Raw genomic sequence first — 18809 nt, 5'->3', positions numbered from 1 at the left:
AAGAGGAATCAAGGAAAGACTCTTGGAAGTAGTAATATATATGTGGTAAACTAGAAAGGAAATAAAGGCAGGACTGTGGAATATAGGTAGATGTGTGTGTGTGTGTATCTAGATATATAGATAGATGATAGACAGATGATAGATAGATGATGATGATAGATACATAGATAGATACATAGATACAGGGAGATAGTTATAGAATGAGCCCATGTCTGTGACCTTGGGAGAATTACATCAGTTTCCATTTGAGAGAATGAGACACAGAACTCTGGTGGTGGGCACATTATGGAATTATATCACTATTATTTTATAATTTCGTAGATCAATATTAAATTGCTAATAAAAGAAAGAGAAGGAAGAAGGAGAAGAAAGAGGAGAAGGAGAAGGAGGAGAAGGAGAAAGAGAAGAGGGGAAGAGAAGAAGAATAAGGAGAAAGAGAAGAGCAGGAGGACAGTTCCTATATGGAATAACAAACATCAGAAGGAGAAGATCTTAAGGAATGAAACTTAACTTGGAGATCAGGGGGCAAAGTGAATTGAAACCCCAGCAAGCAAGTGCTACCATGATTCTGTGCACATAGCCTGGAAACGATGGGTACACCTTCACATGCCTTATTCCTGCTCATTAAGCAAAGAGGTGTGTTGGTATGCTTCTAAGACCCCTTCTGTTTCATTGGTTTAATCCCCCCTGCTTAACACTGTATTCTATTTACATAACTGCTGTTAACTAAGCACTACCCTGCCTGCAGGGCATTGGTTTAATCCCCACTGGTTCTTGATGTGTTTTTGCTCTGCCCCCTCTTGTAGTACACCCTGATTTGCACCAGTCACTTTTCGCTCCACCCTCTCTATGTCACAGCCTGTTCCCACCCTACTTGGCTAGTGTATATATAAGTACAGGATTGTGATTAGTTTTAGTTTAGTTTAGATGGCTTATATTGTGCTGTGTTCCGCATGAATAAAGACTGATCTGTGTACCACTCAGCCATGAGTCCCTGGTGGTCTGTCTCCCAACTGCGAAGCTAGACCGACAGAGGTAAATGGGAATAGGAAAGAGAGTTCATCTGATACAGTCACACTTTACCATGCAGGGGCCTGGATTTTGAGCCTCCAGCCCCAGCCATCTTGGGAGCATCTGTGCAAGATATATTAATGGTAGAGCAGGGCTGTGGTATCTCTCATTCACCCACCATATCTTTCTACATCTGTCTGTTATCTTTTATATGAGCCTACATAAAAAAATTGTCTTATTTGAGCTGTGAAAATTTGTGGGTGCAGAGTCCCATCAAAAAACCCTCATAGACAAAGAAAGGAAGGAAGGAAGGGAGGAAAGAAGGAGGGTAGGAAGGAAAGGAGGGAGAAATAAAGGTAGAAAGGGGAAAAAATGAATTGGGAATCCATTACAATAGTTCTCAAAGCCATTAAAGGTTCTTGGATTTGAGAAGTCCATGTTTCACCTAAAATAAGTAGTTTTATTTGATGACCCTCATCACGTACACATAGAAAGATGAGAGAACAATGGGCAACAGCCACAAGGAATCTAGAGACTTGGTTCAGACGTCACTCCCAGGGAAACAGCTCTGGAGGGAGATCCACCATCTTCTCCTGGAATGCTCTGTCAAAGGCTTCTGCCTGGGCCACCGTCAAGTGGTTTCTCCAGTCTCCGGAAATGCCTGACCCACAGGAAACAGACATTCAGGTGAGATTCAGGACTGTGAGTCCCGGCCCCACTCCTCCAGCACCTGCTGCTGAGGTCTCACTCAGCAGGTTCAAAGTCCTGCAGCACTAACAGCTGAACTTTCTTGACTTTCACATCTGTCTGCAACTGGGTTAGACTCATTCTAACATCCTGAAGGGAAAGGCTACCTGCCTACTGGATTTCAATACATTCAATCATATTTTTTAAATATTTTTATTTATTTATTAATGGGTAGAGATAGAGAGGAATTAAAAGAAGAGGAAGTGATAGAAAGGGAAAGAGGCAGACACCTACAGTCCTGCTTCACCTCGTGAAGCTTCTTCCCCCCTCCAGGTGGAGATCAGGGGTTGAACCTGGGTCCTTGCACACTATAATGTGTGTGTTTAACCAGTTGCACCAATGCCTGGGCCTCTAAATAATATTTCTGTAAGAAATTAGTATGAAAAACAGGGAAAATAACATAGTGGCCATGCAAAACTCTTTCATGCCTGAGGTGCAGTAGTCCAGGATCCAATTACCAGGACCACCATGAGCCAGTGCTAAGTGTACTCCTCTCTCTCTCTTTCTCTCTCTCTTTCTCTCTCTCCTGTCTCTCCTCTCTCTCATAAATAAAAAATATTAAAAAGAGACATTAATAAGAAATATATTTATGTCTTCATCTATCATTTCCCTTCCTCCCTCCCTCCTTTTTTCCTTTCTTCCTCTTATTTGATAAAGATGACAGTATGCCAACTTGATACCAGGCACACTCCATTTGCTATAAACAGTGAGGCTAATAGCTACTTTCATGGCTAAAAGTAAAGCTCTCTGTTTTGACCTGAATGTGAGATATGTCCCACTAGAGTGGATGGAATCACCACCAGTAAGCCCCTCAGTGCTTTGCTGTGTGATCCACTGAGGGTAAGATGAAGTATTTGTTCTGGTCCCAGATAGAAAGGATCTAAATATCATGCTAGGGGGATCAATAGAACAGCCCCAATAAGAACAGCCATATTTAACGTGTCTCTCAGAACATCTCAATAATAATTATGACTTCCTTCACTATGGTGGATATTGATTAATTTTTAGAATGTATCTCTTTGTACTTTCCAGATCAAAAAAAAAAAGACACAGATAAGGCTTCTGAGAGATGATAGATAATGGTAGATAGATGATAGAGATAGATGATAGATATATGATTGATAGATAGATAGATAGATAGATAGATAGATATAGATGATAGATAGGGGCCGGGTGATGACACAACTGGTTGAACGTGCATGTTACAATGCACAGGACTCAGGTTTGAGCCCTCAGTCCCCACCTGCAGGAGGAAAGCTTCATGAGTGGTGAAGCTATGCTGCAGGTGTCTCTCTGTCTCTCTTCCTTTCTACCTCCCCTTTCCCTCTTGATTTATGGCTGTATCTACCCAATAAATAAATAAATAAAGATAAAAACAATTAAAAGAATATGGAGAAGCTTTACAAGCATTGGAGTTATGTTTAAAAAAAGATAGATGATAGATAAATAGATGATAGATAGATGATAGATTTGATATATATATATATATATATGAATTTCTATCCATTTTCTCACAGCCTATAAAATTGTGCAGATTTAATTCCAACTACACAGTAAGTCATATCACCAGCTAAATTGTATGAACCACACTGCAGTTTTAGTCCATCATTGTTGTCAGTGTTCTTGAAGATATTGCCCTCTGCTCCCTTATCTATACAGAAATCCATGACTGGGTTGGAAATCCAATATGGCTGCCTCCTGGAGGAGAAGCTCTGAACAACGGGAGGTAAAGGTGCACAAGAGGAAGCTCACTGTTTGACTCTGTCTTGTCACAGGCAACATAATGATTGTTAAATTCCATTGCCTATCCTTTTGTAGCATCCATACTATTAAAGCAGGCTCAGTTACACAGGCAGAGGTTAGGGAGCTGTCCCTTTCAATTTAGCCTCTTAACTGGAAGGAGTTGTGTTTCTGGTTCTTGTTTGTTTGCTTGCTTACTTACTTTTTATTAGATAATTGTCCAGGTCTAGTTTATGGTGGTGCTAATAATTAGATCTGGGATCTTAGCTATGCAAGTCTTTAGCATAAACACTGTGGTATCCTTTCTGAGAGGAAAGGATAAAAATAGTGTGCTCTTTGCTTCTCAGGAAGTATAGAGGTATTAACCAAGGTAGAGAGGACTTATTTATTTATTTTTATAACCAGAGCACTGATCATCTCTGGCTTATAATGGTGTGGGGGAAGCTTTCCCATTCTTAACCCACTCCACTACTGCTGAATCCCCAAAGAGAGACACCTGCAGACCTGCTTCACCGCTTGTGAAGCGACCTCCTGCAGGTAGGGAGCTGGGGACTTGAACTGGAATCCCTACAGTGGTCCTTTGTGCTTTGCTTCATGTGCACTTAAGCTTTCCCATTCTTTACCCCTCTGGGAGTATGGACCAAGGATCTTTATGTGGTGAAGAAGGTAGGAGAGAGTGTTAAGGATAATGTTCTAAACAAACATCTTCCCTAGAGCAAAGCATTCAGGAACTTAAGAAATGCAAAACTGATTAAGAGAGCTGCCCATGAGCCAACAGAAAATTGGGGAGTTATTTTTTAAATATCCTTAAATTAAAAAAATGGCCTATAAAGGATTTAAAGAGTCCAAGCCAACCAAACGCCCTAGACAAATCCCACTATGCTTTAAAAATTATAAAAAAGACATTTTTTAATGCTCTAACCACTTAGCCACTAGACAGGTGGATTCCCTTCTCTCATCTACAGGTGGGTTCTCTCAGCTGCACAAATGGAATCATCCTTCTCAAATCAGGAAAAATTCTCTACTTGAATCAGGAACAGGCCAAGGACTTTTCATTACAAGGGTTCTCACAGTCTCTGACAGCAACACAGGCTCTCAGCTAAGTGGAAAGATGTTTGTTTCTCCTTTTCCTTTTTACATTTCTTGGTGTGAGATAGTTCTCAATCACCTGTGGGGAGAAACCAACATGACTTGTCCCAGATCAATCCTAGCTGATCATTGGGCAGGAGTAGGGGTTCATCTGGTCACTCTTAGTGGAATGGAAAGGCTACTGTCAGATCTGACAAAACTGGCTGAGTCACCTCAGCTGAGTCAAGGGAACAGAACAGATCTCAGCAACTTCTCAAATGCAGTGTTCACTTCTTTTTTTTTATTGCCTTTTTAAATTTTTTTTTTAATATTTATTTTATATATTTATTCCCTTTTGTTGCCCTTGTTGTTTTATTGTTGTAGTTATTATTGTTGTTGTCATTGTTGGATAGGACAGAGAGAAATGAAGAGAGGAGGGGAAGACAGAGAGGAGGAGAGAAAGATAGACACCTGCAGACCTGCTTCACCACCTGTGAAGCGAACCCCTGCAGGTGGGGAGCCGGGGTTCGAACCGGGATCCTGATGCCGGTCCTTGTGCTTTGCGCCACCTGCGCTAAACCTGCTGCGCTACAGCCCGACTCCCTATTGCCTTTTTTATTGTAGTTATTATTATTGTTGTTGTTGTTGTTGCATAGGACAGTGAGAAATGGAGAGAGGAGGGAAAGACAGAGAGAGGGACTGAAAGATAGACACCTGCAGACCTGCTTCACCTGCAGGTGGGGAGCCAGGGACTTGAACCGGGATCTTAACACGGGTCCTTGCACTTTGTGCCACATGCGCTTAACCCACTGCGCCACCACCCAACCCCCTAGTGTTCACTTCTTGACTATGAAAGAGACACTCCCACCAGGACACAACTCAAATACCTCCCAGTCCTAATTACTATCAACATTAAACAGAAGCCCATCCATGTATTGACATAGCCAGTGAAGTAAAACATTTATTTTACCTTTTCTCAGAAATGGACCATTATTCAAATTAAAATAAGCGTCATCCAGAATTGTGTAGTTCGTCATTTTGTTGTCTCTCATAGCCTGGAAGGAGCTGTGCTTGAGGACTGAGTTAATCTCTTCTGGCTCTAAGTTCTTGCCCAGGAACTGGCAGATCTTCTCTATGGTGCTCCTTGTGTCCTTGGAGAAATCAGAGTGATGACAGGAAAAGGAAAGATTCCAGAGAAGGATGAGAGTACAGAAGCAGCAGTATGAGTAGAAGGGAAGGGAAATACTGAAGATACAAAGTGTAGAAATGAGAATTGTCTGAGCTGGTTGACCAGGAGGAAGGAAGGTGAAAGGGTGAAATGGAGAACACCGGGTGTTAAAGTTGTAGAGGTTGAGGGCATTTTCTCATAAAATTGAGTTCAGAATATCTTATTACTCAGACAGGAAAGCAGCCAGGTCTTCTAAAGAAACTCTGACTGGCTTACTTAAATTATGGCTCTTTTGGTCACTACTGGGCCACCCCATCATCCAGACCCCTAGTGAGGGAATCCTGGTATTCCCAGGTAGATATGATAGGCCTAGATCTCTAATGAATCTCTTTCTCCACCATCACTGGCAATTTCTATCAGGAAGAGTATCATGGACCCTCCAGAGGGCCTCTACAGGACCTTGCCCTCAATGTAGAACAATGGCAGGCCTGCTCTACTCTCTGAAGGGAGACTAGTTCAACATACTCTGCCACTTGAGGAAGATGGGTCCTTGTTGGTCATTATGCCAGATCCATTGCATTGCTTTGGTCTATTTACATAATCACTGTTTTGCCTGAGACCCGCCCTGCCTGCAGGCTATTGGTTTAATCCCCACTGGTTAGAACCTTCGCAACAGCTGCTATGGAAGATTTCGCACTCCACTCCCTTTCCTAGCCATTCCTTTTCCCACTTGCCACTTCCTCTTCAGAAGATATAAAAGGCATTTTTCTCTATTCAATAAAGGATTGCATTGCATTCCCACTCAGCCACGGTTCCTGGTTCCTCTCCTGAGTCGCTGAGTAAGCAGCAGCCCAGGTTGGCTCCGGTCAAGTTCTCTCCAAACTAGAGAGCACGTGCCCAGGAAGAAACACTCTCAGGCTAGCCCAGCAGGTCCTGAAGTGAGTGAAGACTAGAATGTTCCTAGATATGAGCACAGAATGCAAGCTCAGACCTACATGGATGCAAAGGTTACACAGGCTCCTGTGCTAAATATGGGCCCCAGATCAGATCAATAGGGTTTGCAGTTAATGGTATTTATATACTTTTCCCATATTTGGGAGCAACTCTCTTCCATGATCCAGCTTTCTAGTCCTATTTCCAGCTCTGACATCAACTTCTCCAGAAAATACCTTTAGCCCACCTGAATGTTATCTGTTGGGCTCAGGCAAAATTAGTATATTCATGGGCCCCTTGGAATATACTTAAAATTGATTTCCTAGCTTTTTCCAAAAGGAAGACCACAATCTCATTTGCAATATTTTTTACATTACATTCCTGATTATTAAACAATTTGTTCAAATATATATTTGAATATTTTATTTATTTCCTAATGAGAGGGAAGGGGAAAATAAAGATGTTGACTATAAGGGAAAGGAATAAAATGACATATAAAAGCAGGGATATCAGATTGTCATCAGTAAAAATATAAAGCCACCACAAAACCAAAATTTGAAAATATGTTTCTAACCAAAGAACAAAAAACACCTATCAAAAAAAAAAAAAAGAAAAAACCCTGTGTAATTACGTTCATACCAGCACAGTTTATAATGGTTCAGTCATGGAAAGAACCCAGATGTTCCATGACAGATGAATGATTAAGGAAGCTGTGGTCCAACAACACACTTGTTAGAATGCCCTTCATCAACAAAACAAGAGAGGATAATTGTTGGAAAGGATGTGGAGAGAAAGGAACACAATTACACTGCTGGTGGGAATATAAATTAGTGCAACCACTATGGAGACCAGTATCAAGAATCCTTAAACAAATACAAATGGAAATACGTCAAAACCCAGAAATCCCACTCCTACGCATTTATCCAAAAGAGATAATAACATGAATATGAAGGGATATATGTATCTCCATGTTCATAGTTGCATTATTCACAACTGCCAAAATATGGAAGCAACCAAAATGCCCTTTTGATAGATGACTGGATAAGAGGTAAAAGACAACTACAGGAGGGTTTCACTAATATGTGGAATCTAGAAAACTGAGCACATAAACTTGAAACCAACAAAAATTCATCCCATATTCAGACTGTGGAATACTGTAGAATACTGGATACTGTGGAATACTGTATCTAGGAGGTAGTAGGCACATAGACCTCCAGTGGTAGAAAAGGTATGAAATTATAACCCCATTATTAATATAATATGTCATGGGGGGAATAGAATTAATACTTCAAGTTCTCTAGCTACCTAGACTATAAACCTAAGTATAAATATTTTTTATATTAAGTATTTAAGGTATTATATATGCAAGATGATCAAACTCTGACACTGGGCTCAAATTACTCAAGGAGCTCAAAAAATATATCTGTATACATAGTTTTTTTTTTAAATACCAAAGTTAACTACAACTTTAGTTAGTAGTTTAGTGAGTAGTTTAGATAGATCAAATCCATTTGGCCCTGTAAGTATCTAAAATATGGATATTTCCAGATATCCCTAAAGGGTACAAAGCAAAGTGAGGTTAAATAGTAGAAACTAACCCTTGGATTTTCAGAGAAATCAACCCCCAACTAACTTTGTTGTAATAATAATTAACTATTGCTATTTAAAACTTTTTCAAAGACTATAAGAAACCACTCAAGATCCTCATTTCTCCTAGTCCTGGAACCCCTCGGACTATGCCCATATTTCTTGATAACTTTTCTCTCTGGTTCCTTAACACCATACTACCTCTGTTGATCTCAACCAAATCAACGCTACCAGAGCTTCCATGCGACATTATGCTGCTACTGACATGTTATTAAGGATTGTCATCAAACACCAAGACTGAGATGTCAACAGGCTAAATCCTCTAGTCTAGTGAGATCTTTCCCAATATATGAGGCTACCTGCTTCCACGTTGGAGGGCACATCATCTAAAAAATTTATAGATGCTAGAAACAGGCTAGGGTTTAGGGTACTGTGTACAGGAAAGGAGAAATTATATAACTCAAGGTATAGATGCTCAGTGGTCCTCTGTGAGTAGACTTAGAACTAATAAGCCTGGAATCCTGTTAGAAATTCTTAAAGAAGGCATCCTGAATTCTCTCTTTTTTTTTCTCTTTTTGCCTCAAGGGTTATCACTGGGGCTCAGTGCCTACACTACAAATCCATTGCTCCCGGTGGTCATTTTTTCTTTTCCTTTTTTTTTTCTTTGATAAAACAGAGAGAAATTGAGAAGGGGGGAGATAGAGAGGGAGAAAAATATATACCTGAAGACCTGCTTCACCATTTGTGAAGTGGACCTCCCCTGCAGGTGGGGAGCGGGGGTTTGAACCAGGATCCTTCTGTGAGTCCTTGTGCTTGATACTATGTGCACTTAACCCAGTGTGCTACTGCCCAATCACCCTAAATTCACTAATTGCTCAGACTTAGACCAAATTATCTTGGCAATCTAGCAGAAACACCTAAAGAAGACCAATCCCAAAAGTCTAATTCTGGTTGGGTTCAACAAATGCCACTCAACACTTGAACAACTGGGAGAAAGTCTAAGGCTGTCAGATAAAGAAAGCATTGTAAAACTAGGATAAGGCAAGAAAATTGCTCACTTAATAATGGTATTGTTGCTCAATACCACACTGTTCTATCATCTGGGGCCCTAGTCAGGGAATCATCGAATATGATAGGCTTTGACCTCTAATGGATCCCTCTTTCCACCATCACAGGTCACTTACATCAGGAATAGCATCATAAACCCTCTTACAGGCCTTCCCAGGATCTTGCCCTCACCATAAAGTAGGAAGGGTAAGAACTGCTGCAGCCTCCAAGGGGAAGCTTGGATATCCTGCCCTTCCACTCCAGGAATGGTCCTGAAATGAAAGCAGTCAGCAGTGTTCCCAGCTGTGACCATAAACTGTGAGTTCAGACTAGCAGGGACTCAGGTTACACAGGCTCCTGTGCTAAATGTAAATATATATATATATATATATATATATATATATATATACCCTGACTCAGTTTCATTATTGGGGGATTGGGAGGTGGGACTATGGACCAGCAGCAGCTGTGTGGCGATTAATGTTTTACAGTTGACAGTAAAGACAATAGTTTGTACATGCATAACATTTCTCAGTTTTCCACATAAAAATATAACCCCTACTAGGTCCTCTGTCAACCTTTTCCAGGACCTGTATTACTCATAGATTTTTTTTCAAGAATGGAGGCTAAGCCAACATTCTAGTCCTTTTCTCTACTCTGACACCATCTTCTTAGACAATATCTTTATCCAACTTCATGTTAGCTATCAAACTCAAGCAGAAACTACGATGGTGATGGGCCCCTAGGAACATGCCTAAAATGAACTGCCTAGCTCCTTTTCACTCTCAGATCCCTATTCTCATCTGCTCTGCTCATACTTTTTAGTTCCTGGTCATTGACCATTTTGTACTGCTTTATATCTTCCTACTTTATATCTCAGATCCTGTCTGCCACCAAGTTGCAGAATCTATCAAGATTCCAACCCAACTTCTCTGGACAAATAACCTCAGCAATGTGTCCTGGAACCCCACCTCTCCAGAGCTCAATCTGACTAGGGAAGGATAGAAATAGGATGGAGGTATGGGTTGACCTGCTAATGCCCATGTCCAGTGGAAAAGCAATTACAAAAATCAGACCTTCTACCTTCTGCACCCCATAAAGAATTTTGGTCCATACTCCCAGAGGGATAAGGAATAGGGAACCTTCCAATGGAAAGGATGGGGTTTTGAAAGTCTGGTGGCAGGAATTGTGTGGAAATGTACCCCCATTTATCCTACAGTCGTGTCAATAGTTATTAAATAACTAAAAAGAAACATTTTTAAAGGGATGAGATGTTAAAAATGGGCCATTATGTACAAATATAGACAGGTGGTTATAGAAATAATAGTTAATCCATATCTGCAACTTTAGGAAACTATTGTAGCTTACAGTAGAAGGGGATATGGAACTCTGGTGGTAGGAACAGTATGGAATTATACCCCTTTTGCCTTGTAATTTTGTAAATAAATATTAAATTATCAATATAAAAAAGGAAGCTGTGGTCCATAAACACAGGGAATACTACTCAGCTGAGAGAAATGCTAGGGTATTGTTCTTTTCCAGATCTTGAGTATAACTGAAGGAATCGTGTGAAGTGAGACAAGCGAAGGGAGCAGGAAGAACAATGGATGGTCAGATATATAGGTGGTACTTAAGAAGCAAATGAAGAAAAGGGAAACACAGGGTGAAGCTTGGACTGGGGGTGAGATATTGCAGCCAAGTAAAGGACTCTGACTCCAGGGTGGTGGGGAGGGAGGGAGCCAAGAGTGCAGGTGTGCAGAGGTGGTGAGAGACTTGGATGGGTGGGGGGAGCAGTGTGCAGACACCACTGCTGGGAGACAGATAATCCACCCAGTGAAACAACAACTGCCACAGAGTCATCATTTCCTCACTAAAGAGATTTTGGGGAAAAGAATGCAACACATTTTTATGTAAAGAGCACCCCTCCAGATGCTGAGAGATGGAGCAGAGAAAGACCCAGACACAAGCAGCCAGGAGTTTGGAAGTGACAAAAGAAGAGGAATGGCATGGAGAGCAGGGGCTGGTGTCACTGCTGATGGCCTACATAAAGCCAGCTGTGACCAGGAAGGTGGCAGAGCACAGAGGTTGTGACAGAGGGAGGCAGGTGGAGATAGAGGGTGCATGGCAGCTCCACAACCATAGTTACCCTCTTCAGCTCTTCATAACTCAGCAACAGGTAGTTCTCCTTCCCTTTCATGGACATCCAGCCCCGTGTGTGCTCAAACCAGGATCCATAGCAGACTGCACGGGAATGGGGAGAGAAGGCAGTGAGAGAAAGGCCCTGTATACCCCAGGAACTACCCACCATCTTGACTTTGAGTGTAAGCAGCACAAACCTGGCATATTGACACCTCCTGTCAGTGTCAATCTGCTGAATGAGGAAGCATCATGATAGAGAGCTGTCATTCAACACCAGGTAAGTCTAGTTTGCTCAGAGCAGGCTCTGACTCCAGCTCCCAGGTCTCTGAGATGAGCTGTGCAGAAACTTTGTGGTCCTAGGACTAGATCCCACCCTCTCTTCCCCACTTGCCTTCTCTGAGCATCTGCACATCTGGACTAAATGATATCTTCACCCAATGCTGGAAGGTGACCTCCCTGCCTTTGCCTTTCTGCTTTTCTCTCCCACCTCAGAGTCCCACTGCAGCTTTCCCATGAAGACTGACTTGTGCTCTTTCTTTTTCTGAGATTTTGTTTTGTTTTGTTTTTTGCTTGTTAGCATTTGTTTTCCTAGTGCCTGGCCTTGAGTATGTGAGATTTCATTGCTCCCAGGGCAGTGTTTCCATTCAGACAGAGATAGGATTATGGATGAGACAGACAGTGACAGAGACAGAGAGAGACATCACGGCACCAGAACTTCTCCTGGTACCACAGCACCTGCCCATCTGGTGTTGTGATTTGAACCCAGGACACATTTTTGGGAAGATGGGCACCCTACCTAGTGAACTATTCTCAGCCCTGGTCAGTGATAATTCATTTGAGACCATAAATGTGTCTTCAAATTGAGACTGTTTTGTTTTGTTTTTTATAAATTCAGGAGTGTCTTCACCACACTTCCACTATATATAGCCTGCTCCCATGCCTTAGATCATTATCTTAGAAGGTCACTCATATTTTTTTTCTTCATTTCATATACATATGTATTAATTTTCATGAGAGAGGCAGAGTTAGGTATATACACACACACACATACAGAGAGAGAGAGAGAGAAAGAGAGAGAGAGACAGAAGAAGCCTGCTCATTTCTTGCTGATAGTGGTGCTGGGGATTGAACCTGAGGCCTCAGATCTTCGTGCCTGAAAGTCTGCAGAACCATTATGCTGCCTCTCCAGTCACTCAACCATATTTTAACTGTAATCTGTTTATACTTGGCAGGTATCAGATGTGGCTAGTTCTTCTCTTCAGAGGAGCATTTATTATTCACAGTTGTTGTGGGTAAGATTCCTCTCATCTATAGCTGCCTGTGCTCACCTCTCTGCATTCTTTCAGGCTCAGATAATACTTGCAGTGCCTGATTATCCTCCAGTGAAGACCCTCAGTTCTCTTCCTGCCTTCATTTAGACAATGAGGAGACTGAGCCCTGAAGCCTGGCCCAGGGTGGAGGGGGGCAGCTTTGAATCAGATAGAAAAAATAAGGGAGGGGAGGGAGTCAGGTGGTAGCACAGCAGGTTAAGCACATGTGGCACAAAGCGCAAGAACCGGCTTAAGGATCCCGGTTCGAGCCTCCTGCTCTCACCTACAGGGGGGTTGCTTCACAGGCAGTGAAGCAAGTCAATAGGCGTCCATCTTTCTATCCCCCTCTCTGTCTTCCCCTCCTCTCTACATTTCTCTCTGTCCTATCTAACAACGATGACATCAATAACAACAACAATAATAAACACAACAATAAAAAGACAACAAGGGCAACAAAAGGAAAAATAAATAAAATTTAAGAGAGAGAGAAAAGGGAGGGGTGTGGAGTTGTGCTGCTGCCTGATCCCATTGTGTCAGCTCTGTGTCTTTTTTCAAAAGAATAAAGTCTTGCTTCAACTCCTTATCTTTTGCCTTGACACATCTTACATGAACCTTACTTTCAACCATCCAGGTTGTCTATGCAACCTCTCTTATCCTTCAAGGTCAAGGTGTAATGAGACACTGATTCTCAGGAGAGACTTCTTCTCAGTCCGGTGGTCAAGCCCAAGTCTCCATAAAGCTTATTCAGGCAAAGAACAGAAGGACTTCCTCCTGTGTGTAAACATGTTATCTATAACAAGGTCCAGGGAACTCCTGTCATACCCTACATATCTGAGGCCTCCAGCCCGAACCCATGCAAGAACACCATGCAGGTGAATAAAGCAGAAGATACATTGGAGCCAAGAAGAAACAACCACATCAAAGTTCCTTAGGGAACGGTGAAAGAAACAGCTTCAACTTGTCCATGAGGGGAGAAGGAGGAAGAGGAGGGGAAAGAATAGGACGATGAGGAGAAGAACAAGGACAGTGAGTGGGAAAGGGAGGAGGAAGAGGAGGAATTGTCAGTCAATTCATTGGTTATTTATTTATTATGTATTGGAGAGAGAAAGAGAAATTGAGAAGTAAAGGTGAAACAGAACAAGAGAGAGACAGAGAGACACTTCTATCCTTGCTTCACTGATGGTTCATGAAGTTTCCACCCTGCAGTTGGTGACTGGAGTCTTGAACCAGGGTCCTTATACACTGTAACATGTTTACTCTACTGGATTCAGACAGCTTGGCCTCTCCATTGTGTTTTTGGTAAGTGATCTGGGTTTGTTGGGTCAGAACTGAGGATTGTTGGAAACTCTTGCTTGTGGGAGAACCACACACATTGCCAGTCCCTTGGTTCTGAATATGAATGTTCACCACAGAGGCAGACTGGAATATGAGCTTCACTCTAATCATTTTCTGTAAGAGGAGGAACCTGAGGCCTCTGATGTTTTGGTGAGACCTTTGCTTTGGTAGGGTTTCTTCATAATAGCAATACAGAGCCCCTAGAATCATTAATGGGTTTTGAGACACAGAGGACAGAAGACTAACGGAGTTTTCAAAGATGAGTCCAAAACAGTCCTGGGAATCTAAGGGGTGGTGTGTGTGTGTGTGTGTGTGTGTGTGTGTGTGTGTGTGTGCGTGTGTGTGCCTGCCTGCCTGCCTGCCTGCCTGCCTGCCTTCCTGCCTGCATAACTTGAGGCCTTCCTTGGAGGGCACAGAGTAGCAGTGAAGCCCTGTGATCCTTGTGGGAGGATGATGGAGGGCAGGGCAGCTGACAGGGCTCTGGGTTCTGCTGCTGTGCAGGTCAGGCCATGCTCTGAGAAGCTGTGGCTCCTTGCACTGATCATTATGCCCACAAGGAGATGAGAGGTGGGGCAGCCATGACGACAATGGCCCGAGGGTGACAGGGGACTCTGCATCCCAGCTCCATGTCTCATCCACTCACCATTTCCTTGCATGAAACACTCAAAATGCGCTTGCAGTGATGCTGATTGATGAAAATAAAAACATATTTTTGAGAAAAAATAACCAGACACCAAGACATCTCTGGGATCTCTGATGAGGTGAATTATCTAAAATGGAAAACAAATGGGATAGTGAACCATCAGTGAACTCCTTCCCATTCTTCTCTCTGGAAAAGGCATGGACACTGCAGTCACAGAGTTTATGGCACTGAATGAAGTTTCAGGGGTGCAGCATTCTGATGTCCACTTGGTTACCTGCACCGTGACGGTCACCCAATGTCAAATGTCCATCTGTCTCCATACACGGGCCTCGTTTACCATCTATCCCAGCCCCTCCGAGAAACACTGCAGTAGTCTCTGTCTCTAAGTGTAGGACTGTTATGACTTGTAATTAGGTAGTTCAGTACTTGATATGGCAGAAATTGAGAGGGGATGGAAGATAGAGAGGAAGAGAGACAGAGAGACACCTGCAGCTCTGCTTCATCACTTGTGGAGCTTCCCCCCACAGATGGGGATGGGAGCTGGGTGGGGTGTGAATCTTTGCCTGGGTACTCACCAGTGATAACCTATGCACTCTAGCAGGTGTGCCACTGCCAACCCCAAGAAAAATAATTCTAAGATGCACAATATATTTAAGCCTCCACCTTTAGTGGAAAGAAAAATAGCCCCACCTTCCAGAAGTTAGGTTTCAGAGCTGATGTAGGGAGGTTTCATCCTGGGTCTCTGTGCCCCTTCTGGGAACACTGATCTCAGCACCATGGTTGATGAGCTTGGGAGCCAAGAGTCCATACACAAGGGGAGCAGAAACTACAATTCCCATGGTGCTCTGTGCTCCTCAGGGTTCCTTTTCCCCTAGAGTATGCCCTTGAGGGAGTTCTGGGAGTGCTGGGGGTGGGTAATGAGGGCAAGTGGGTGAAGTCCCAGAGAAGAAACCAGAAAAACTCCTGACTATCCCCATTTCCTGGACATTTTCTCTGCCTGTTTTGTCTGCTCTTTTGTCTCTGAATAAACATCCCCTGGGGTCAGAAACTGAAAGTTTGGAGGGATCAGCACCACTATATGCCCCCCACCCTTAGCCCCCCACCCTACCTGCCCCCTGCCTGTCCCCAGGAAAGACTGTGCTTGCTGACACCAGCACACAGCTCCCTTTGCTGACTTGGGCTGTGAGGACCTTCCCTGAGCCAGCTGAGGAGCCCAGGTCCCTGTGCTGTGTCTGAAGGGGCTGCTTCTCCTGACAGCCAGGCTGGGCCTGGGGCTCCCCCCACCCCTCAGGACAGGCCTCCAGCTTCCATCCACTCAGCCTGCTGCTTCTTCATGCAGCAAAGGCAGCTGTCTAGTGCACAGTCCTGCCCCAGACTCTGGCTGGACGCACAACAGGGGTGTCCTAGACTCTGATGAGACACTCTCTGGCCCTGAGGACACCTGCCAGTGCAGAGCCTGTGGGGTGGAGGACACCTGTCCTCAGGTGTGCAAGCTGACACTAGGAAACACAAAGTTTCAGGCCCACACAGGTGTTTTCCACCCCTACTTCTCCTCCTCCAAAGAGAGACCAGATTTCTCCAGGCCTCCAGGTGAGTCCTAGACACACTGCAGTCTTTAAACCACTGGCCACACAGACCTTGACCACAGAGCACTGACCTTGGCTTTGGAAGTGAAGAGAGACTTGGGGAGGAGCTGGATAGGGAGGTGGGAGGTGATGAGACGTGGGCCTTCCTTTGCCTCTAAGGCTTCATACAGTCTCCTGGCCTCTAACCACGGTGAGCGGTCCCAGATGGGCACAGATTGGACCCACTTGGGATCTCCTTTGTTTTGGATCAGGGAGAGGATTTCAATCATCCAGTGAGTCCCTAGATGAGAAGGATATACGAAGCTCACAGCTTTGGATTTGATTGAAGACATTTTGTTATTAATTCTGCCTATCAATACATCACACTTTCATGAGTGGATCTCAGGTGTGTGTGTGTGTGTGTGTGTGTGTGTGTGTGTGTGTTTGTTACATTAATACCAGGTCTGTTCAATCTGAACTTTGCCCCCAAGAATCAATTCTTCTCCCAGTCCCCTGCATCCACCTTCAGCCGCCTGGCAGCCACCATCCTGCTATCTGTGTTCTTGGGGCTGACTTTCTAGACCCCTCTTGCAGGAAGAACCCTGAAGTGTTTTCCCTTGCACATGATTGTTGGTATGCATGAGACCCCTTCTGTTTCATTTGGTTTAAATCCCCCCTGTTTAACACTATTCTATTTACATAACCACTTCATTCTATTTACATAACCACTGTTAACAAGTTCCACCCTCCCTCCAGGGCATTTGTGGTTCAGTGATAGGATTCTTGCCTAATCTGCCCCCTCTTTGTCACACTCTGATTTTCACCAGTCACTTTTCTCTCCACCCTCTCTATGTCACATCCTGTTTCCACCTTACTTGGCAAGTATATATAAAGACAGCATTGTGAGTTTTACAGTACTGTACTTTGAGTTTAACTTAGCTCGTCTTCGATTGTGCTGCGTCCTGCATGAATAAAGAGATACTGCCTACAGCTCAACCATGAGTCCCTGGTCGTCTGTTACCCGCCCGTGAAGCCAGCCCGGCAAAAACAACATAACCCATCGAAAACAACACATGATCATATATGGGCTCAAGCAGGTGCACCAATTCCTGCCTCCTCCTCTCTGTTCTTTCCTGTGACTTTTCTGGATGTCCTCCTCCATCTCTGTATAACATGGGAATCTGGGTTAGGGCTTACTACTGATGGGGGTTCCTTGGATACCTTCAACACCCCCTGTCCCTTCAGAAGTTCTTATGGCATCTCTGTCCGGCTCCAGTACTTCTCTGTGATTGTCATCAGAGTACAGCTCCATGTGCCCCCAAAATGTCACACACATGGTCTGATTACAGAGATGCCTGTCATCTGCTGAGTGAGTGAAGACCCCCGTCCTCCCCCCCCCCACACACACATGCCCACAGACAGTCTCTACTCTGCTCTGCCTCCTTACCTGACTTAGGGTAACTCACTGTCAGGATGTCATCTTCCTTGAACATAAAATTCCTCCACTCTCCAGTCTGGTATTTAGATGTCAAATACTTCCTTGAAAGGGGGACCCCTTCCAGCCATATGTAATCCTCTGACATGATGCCCTTTGGACTTGAACTAGGAGCTCTGGAAGCAGTCAGTGCTGGGAGTCATAAGGACAGCTGGAAGCTCAGCTTTTATAGACAAGAGTGACCCTTCCCTCTGCCAGGAATTTTTTTTTGGGGGGGAGGTGGTGGCTGGGGAGTGTGGGGAGGAGGGTCAGTTGCTAAAGGAATTTGAACCTTCCAGTCAGAGTCTCAAAGTAGATGATACCAGCAGGCTCTGAGCTATGGGAGGGAACTTCTTTCCTTCCTCCTTTAAAAAAATATTTGGTTTTTTTTTTTGGGGGGGGAACAGCATAATTTTTATGCACAGAGTCTCTCTTGCTTGAGATTCCAAGGTCTTAGGTTCAGTCACCCACATCACCATAAACCAAAGCTGAGCAGTAAACTGGTAAAATAAACAAAAAAATTAAAAATTAAAAAAAGACAAAAAATTATTTTTATTAAAAATTGTCGTTTTTGACGGGTTAGGTTGTTTTCGCCGGGCTGGCTTCACGGGCAGGTAACAGACGACCAGGGACTCATAGTTGAGCTGTAGGCAGTATCTCTTTATTCATGCAGGACGCAGCACAATCTAAGACGAGCTAAGCTAAACTCAAGGTAAAGTACTCTAAAACTCACAATGCTGTCTTTATATATACTTGTCAAGTAGGGTGGAAACAGGATGTGACATAGAGAGGGTGGAGAGAAAAGTGACTGGTGAAAATCAGAGTGTGACAAAGAAGGGGCAGAGCAGGCGAGAATCCTATCACTGAACCACAGTGCCCTGGAGGGAGGGTGGAACTTGTTAACAGTGGTTATGTAAATAGAATAGTGTTAAGCAGGGGGGATTTAAACCAAATGAAACAGAAGGGGTCTCATGCATACCAACAAAAAATTCATAGGGAAAGTGAAAGGAGAGATATATATAGAGAGAGGTGCCTGTAGCCC

General features: G+C 43.6%; 1 protein-coding gene across 1 annotated transcript; it reads right to left on the bottom strand.

The window, feature by feature from the left end:
- Nucleotides 1-1444: 1444 nt before the first annotated feature.
- LOC132533117 (sulfotransferase 2A1-like) lies at nucleotides 1445-17945 on the bottom strand. Its single transcript, XM_060173119.1, has 6 exons — nucleotides 17741-17945; nucleotides 16386-16594; nucleotides 14729-14855; nucleotides 11448-11542; nucleotides 5537-5717; nucleotides 1445-1672 (listed from the first exon to the last, which is right to left on the bottom strand). The coding sequence occupies exons 1-6, from the start codon at nucleotides 17874-17876 to the stop codon at nucleotides 1560-1562; spliced, it is 861 nt and encodes a 286-aa protein (XP_060029102.1). The 5' UTR covers nucleotides 17877-17945; the 3' UTR covers nucleotides 1445-1559.
- Nucleotides 17946-18809: the final 864 nt, after the last annotated feature.

This window comes from Erinaceus europaeus, chromosome 2, assembly GCF_950295315.1.
Source record: "Erinaceus europaeus chromosome 2, mEriEur2.1, whole genome shotgun sequence".
Taxonomy (NCBI): domain Eukaryota; kingdom Metazoa; phylum Chordata; class Mammalia; order Eulipotyphla; family Erinaceidae; genus Erinaceus; species Erinaceus europaeus.
The sequence above is the reverse complement of the archived record's forward strand: the minus strand, read 5'-3'. Positions and strand labels throughout refer to the sequence as shown.

Bases quoted from the DNA above. Each gene is read 5' to 3' on its own strand.
- LOC132533117 (XM_060173119.1), bottom strand. From the start codon at position 17,876: ATGTCAGAGGATTACATATGGCTGGAAGGGGTCCCCCTTTCAAGGAAG. The intron at 14,856-16,385 runs GTCAGTGCTCTG...TTTCCATTTTAG, and splicing joins TCTTCACTTCCAAAGCCAAG to ATAATTCACCTCATCAGAGA. The intron at 11,543-14,728 runs GTGAGTGGATGA...ATTCCCGTGCAG, and splicing joins GTGTTTCATGCAAGGAAATG to TCTGCTATGGATCCTGGTTT.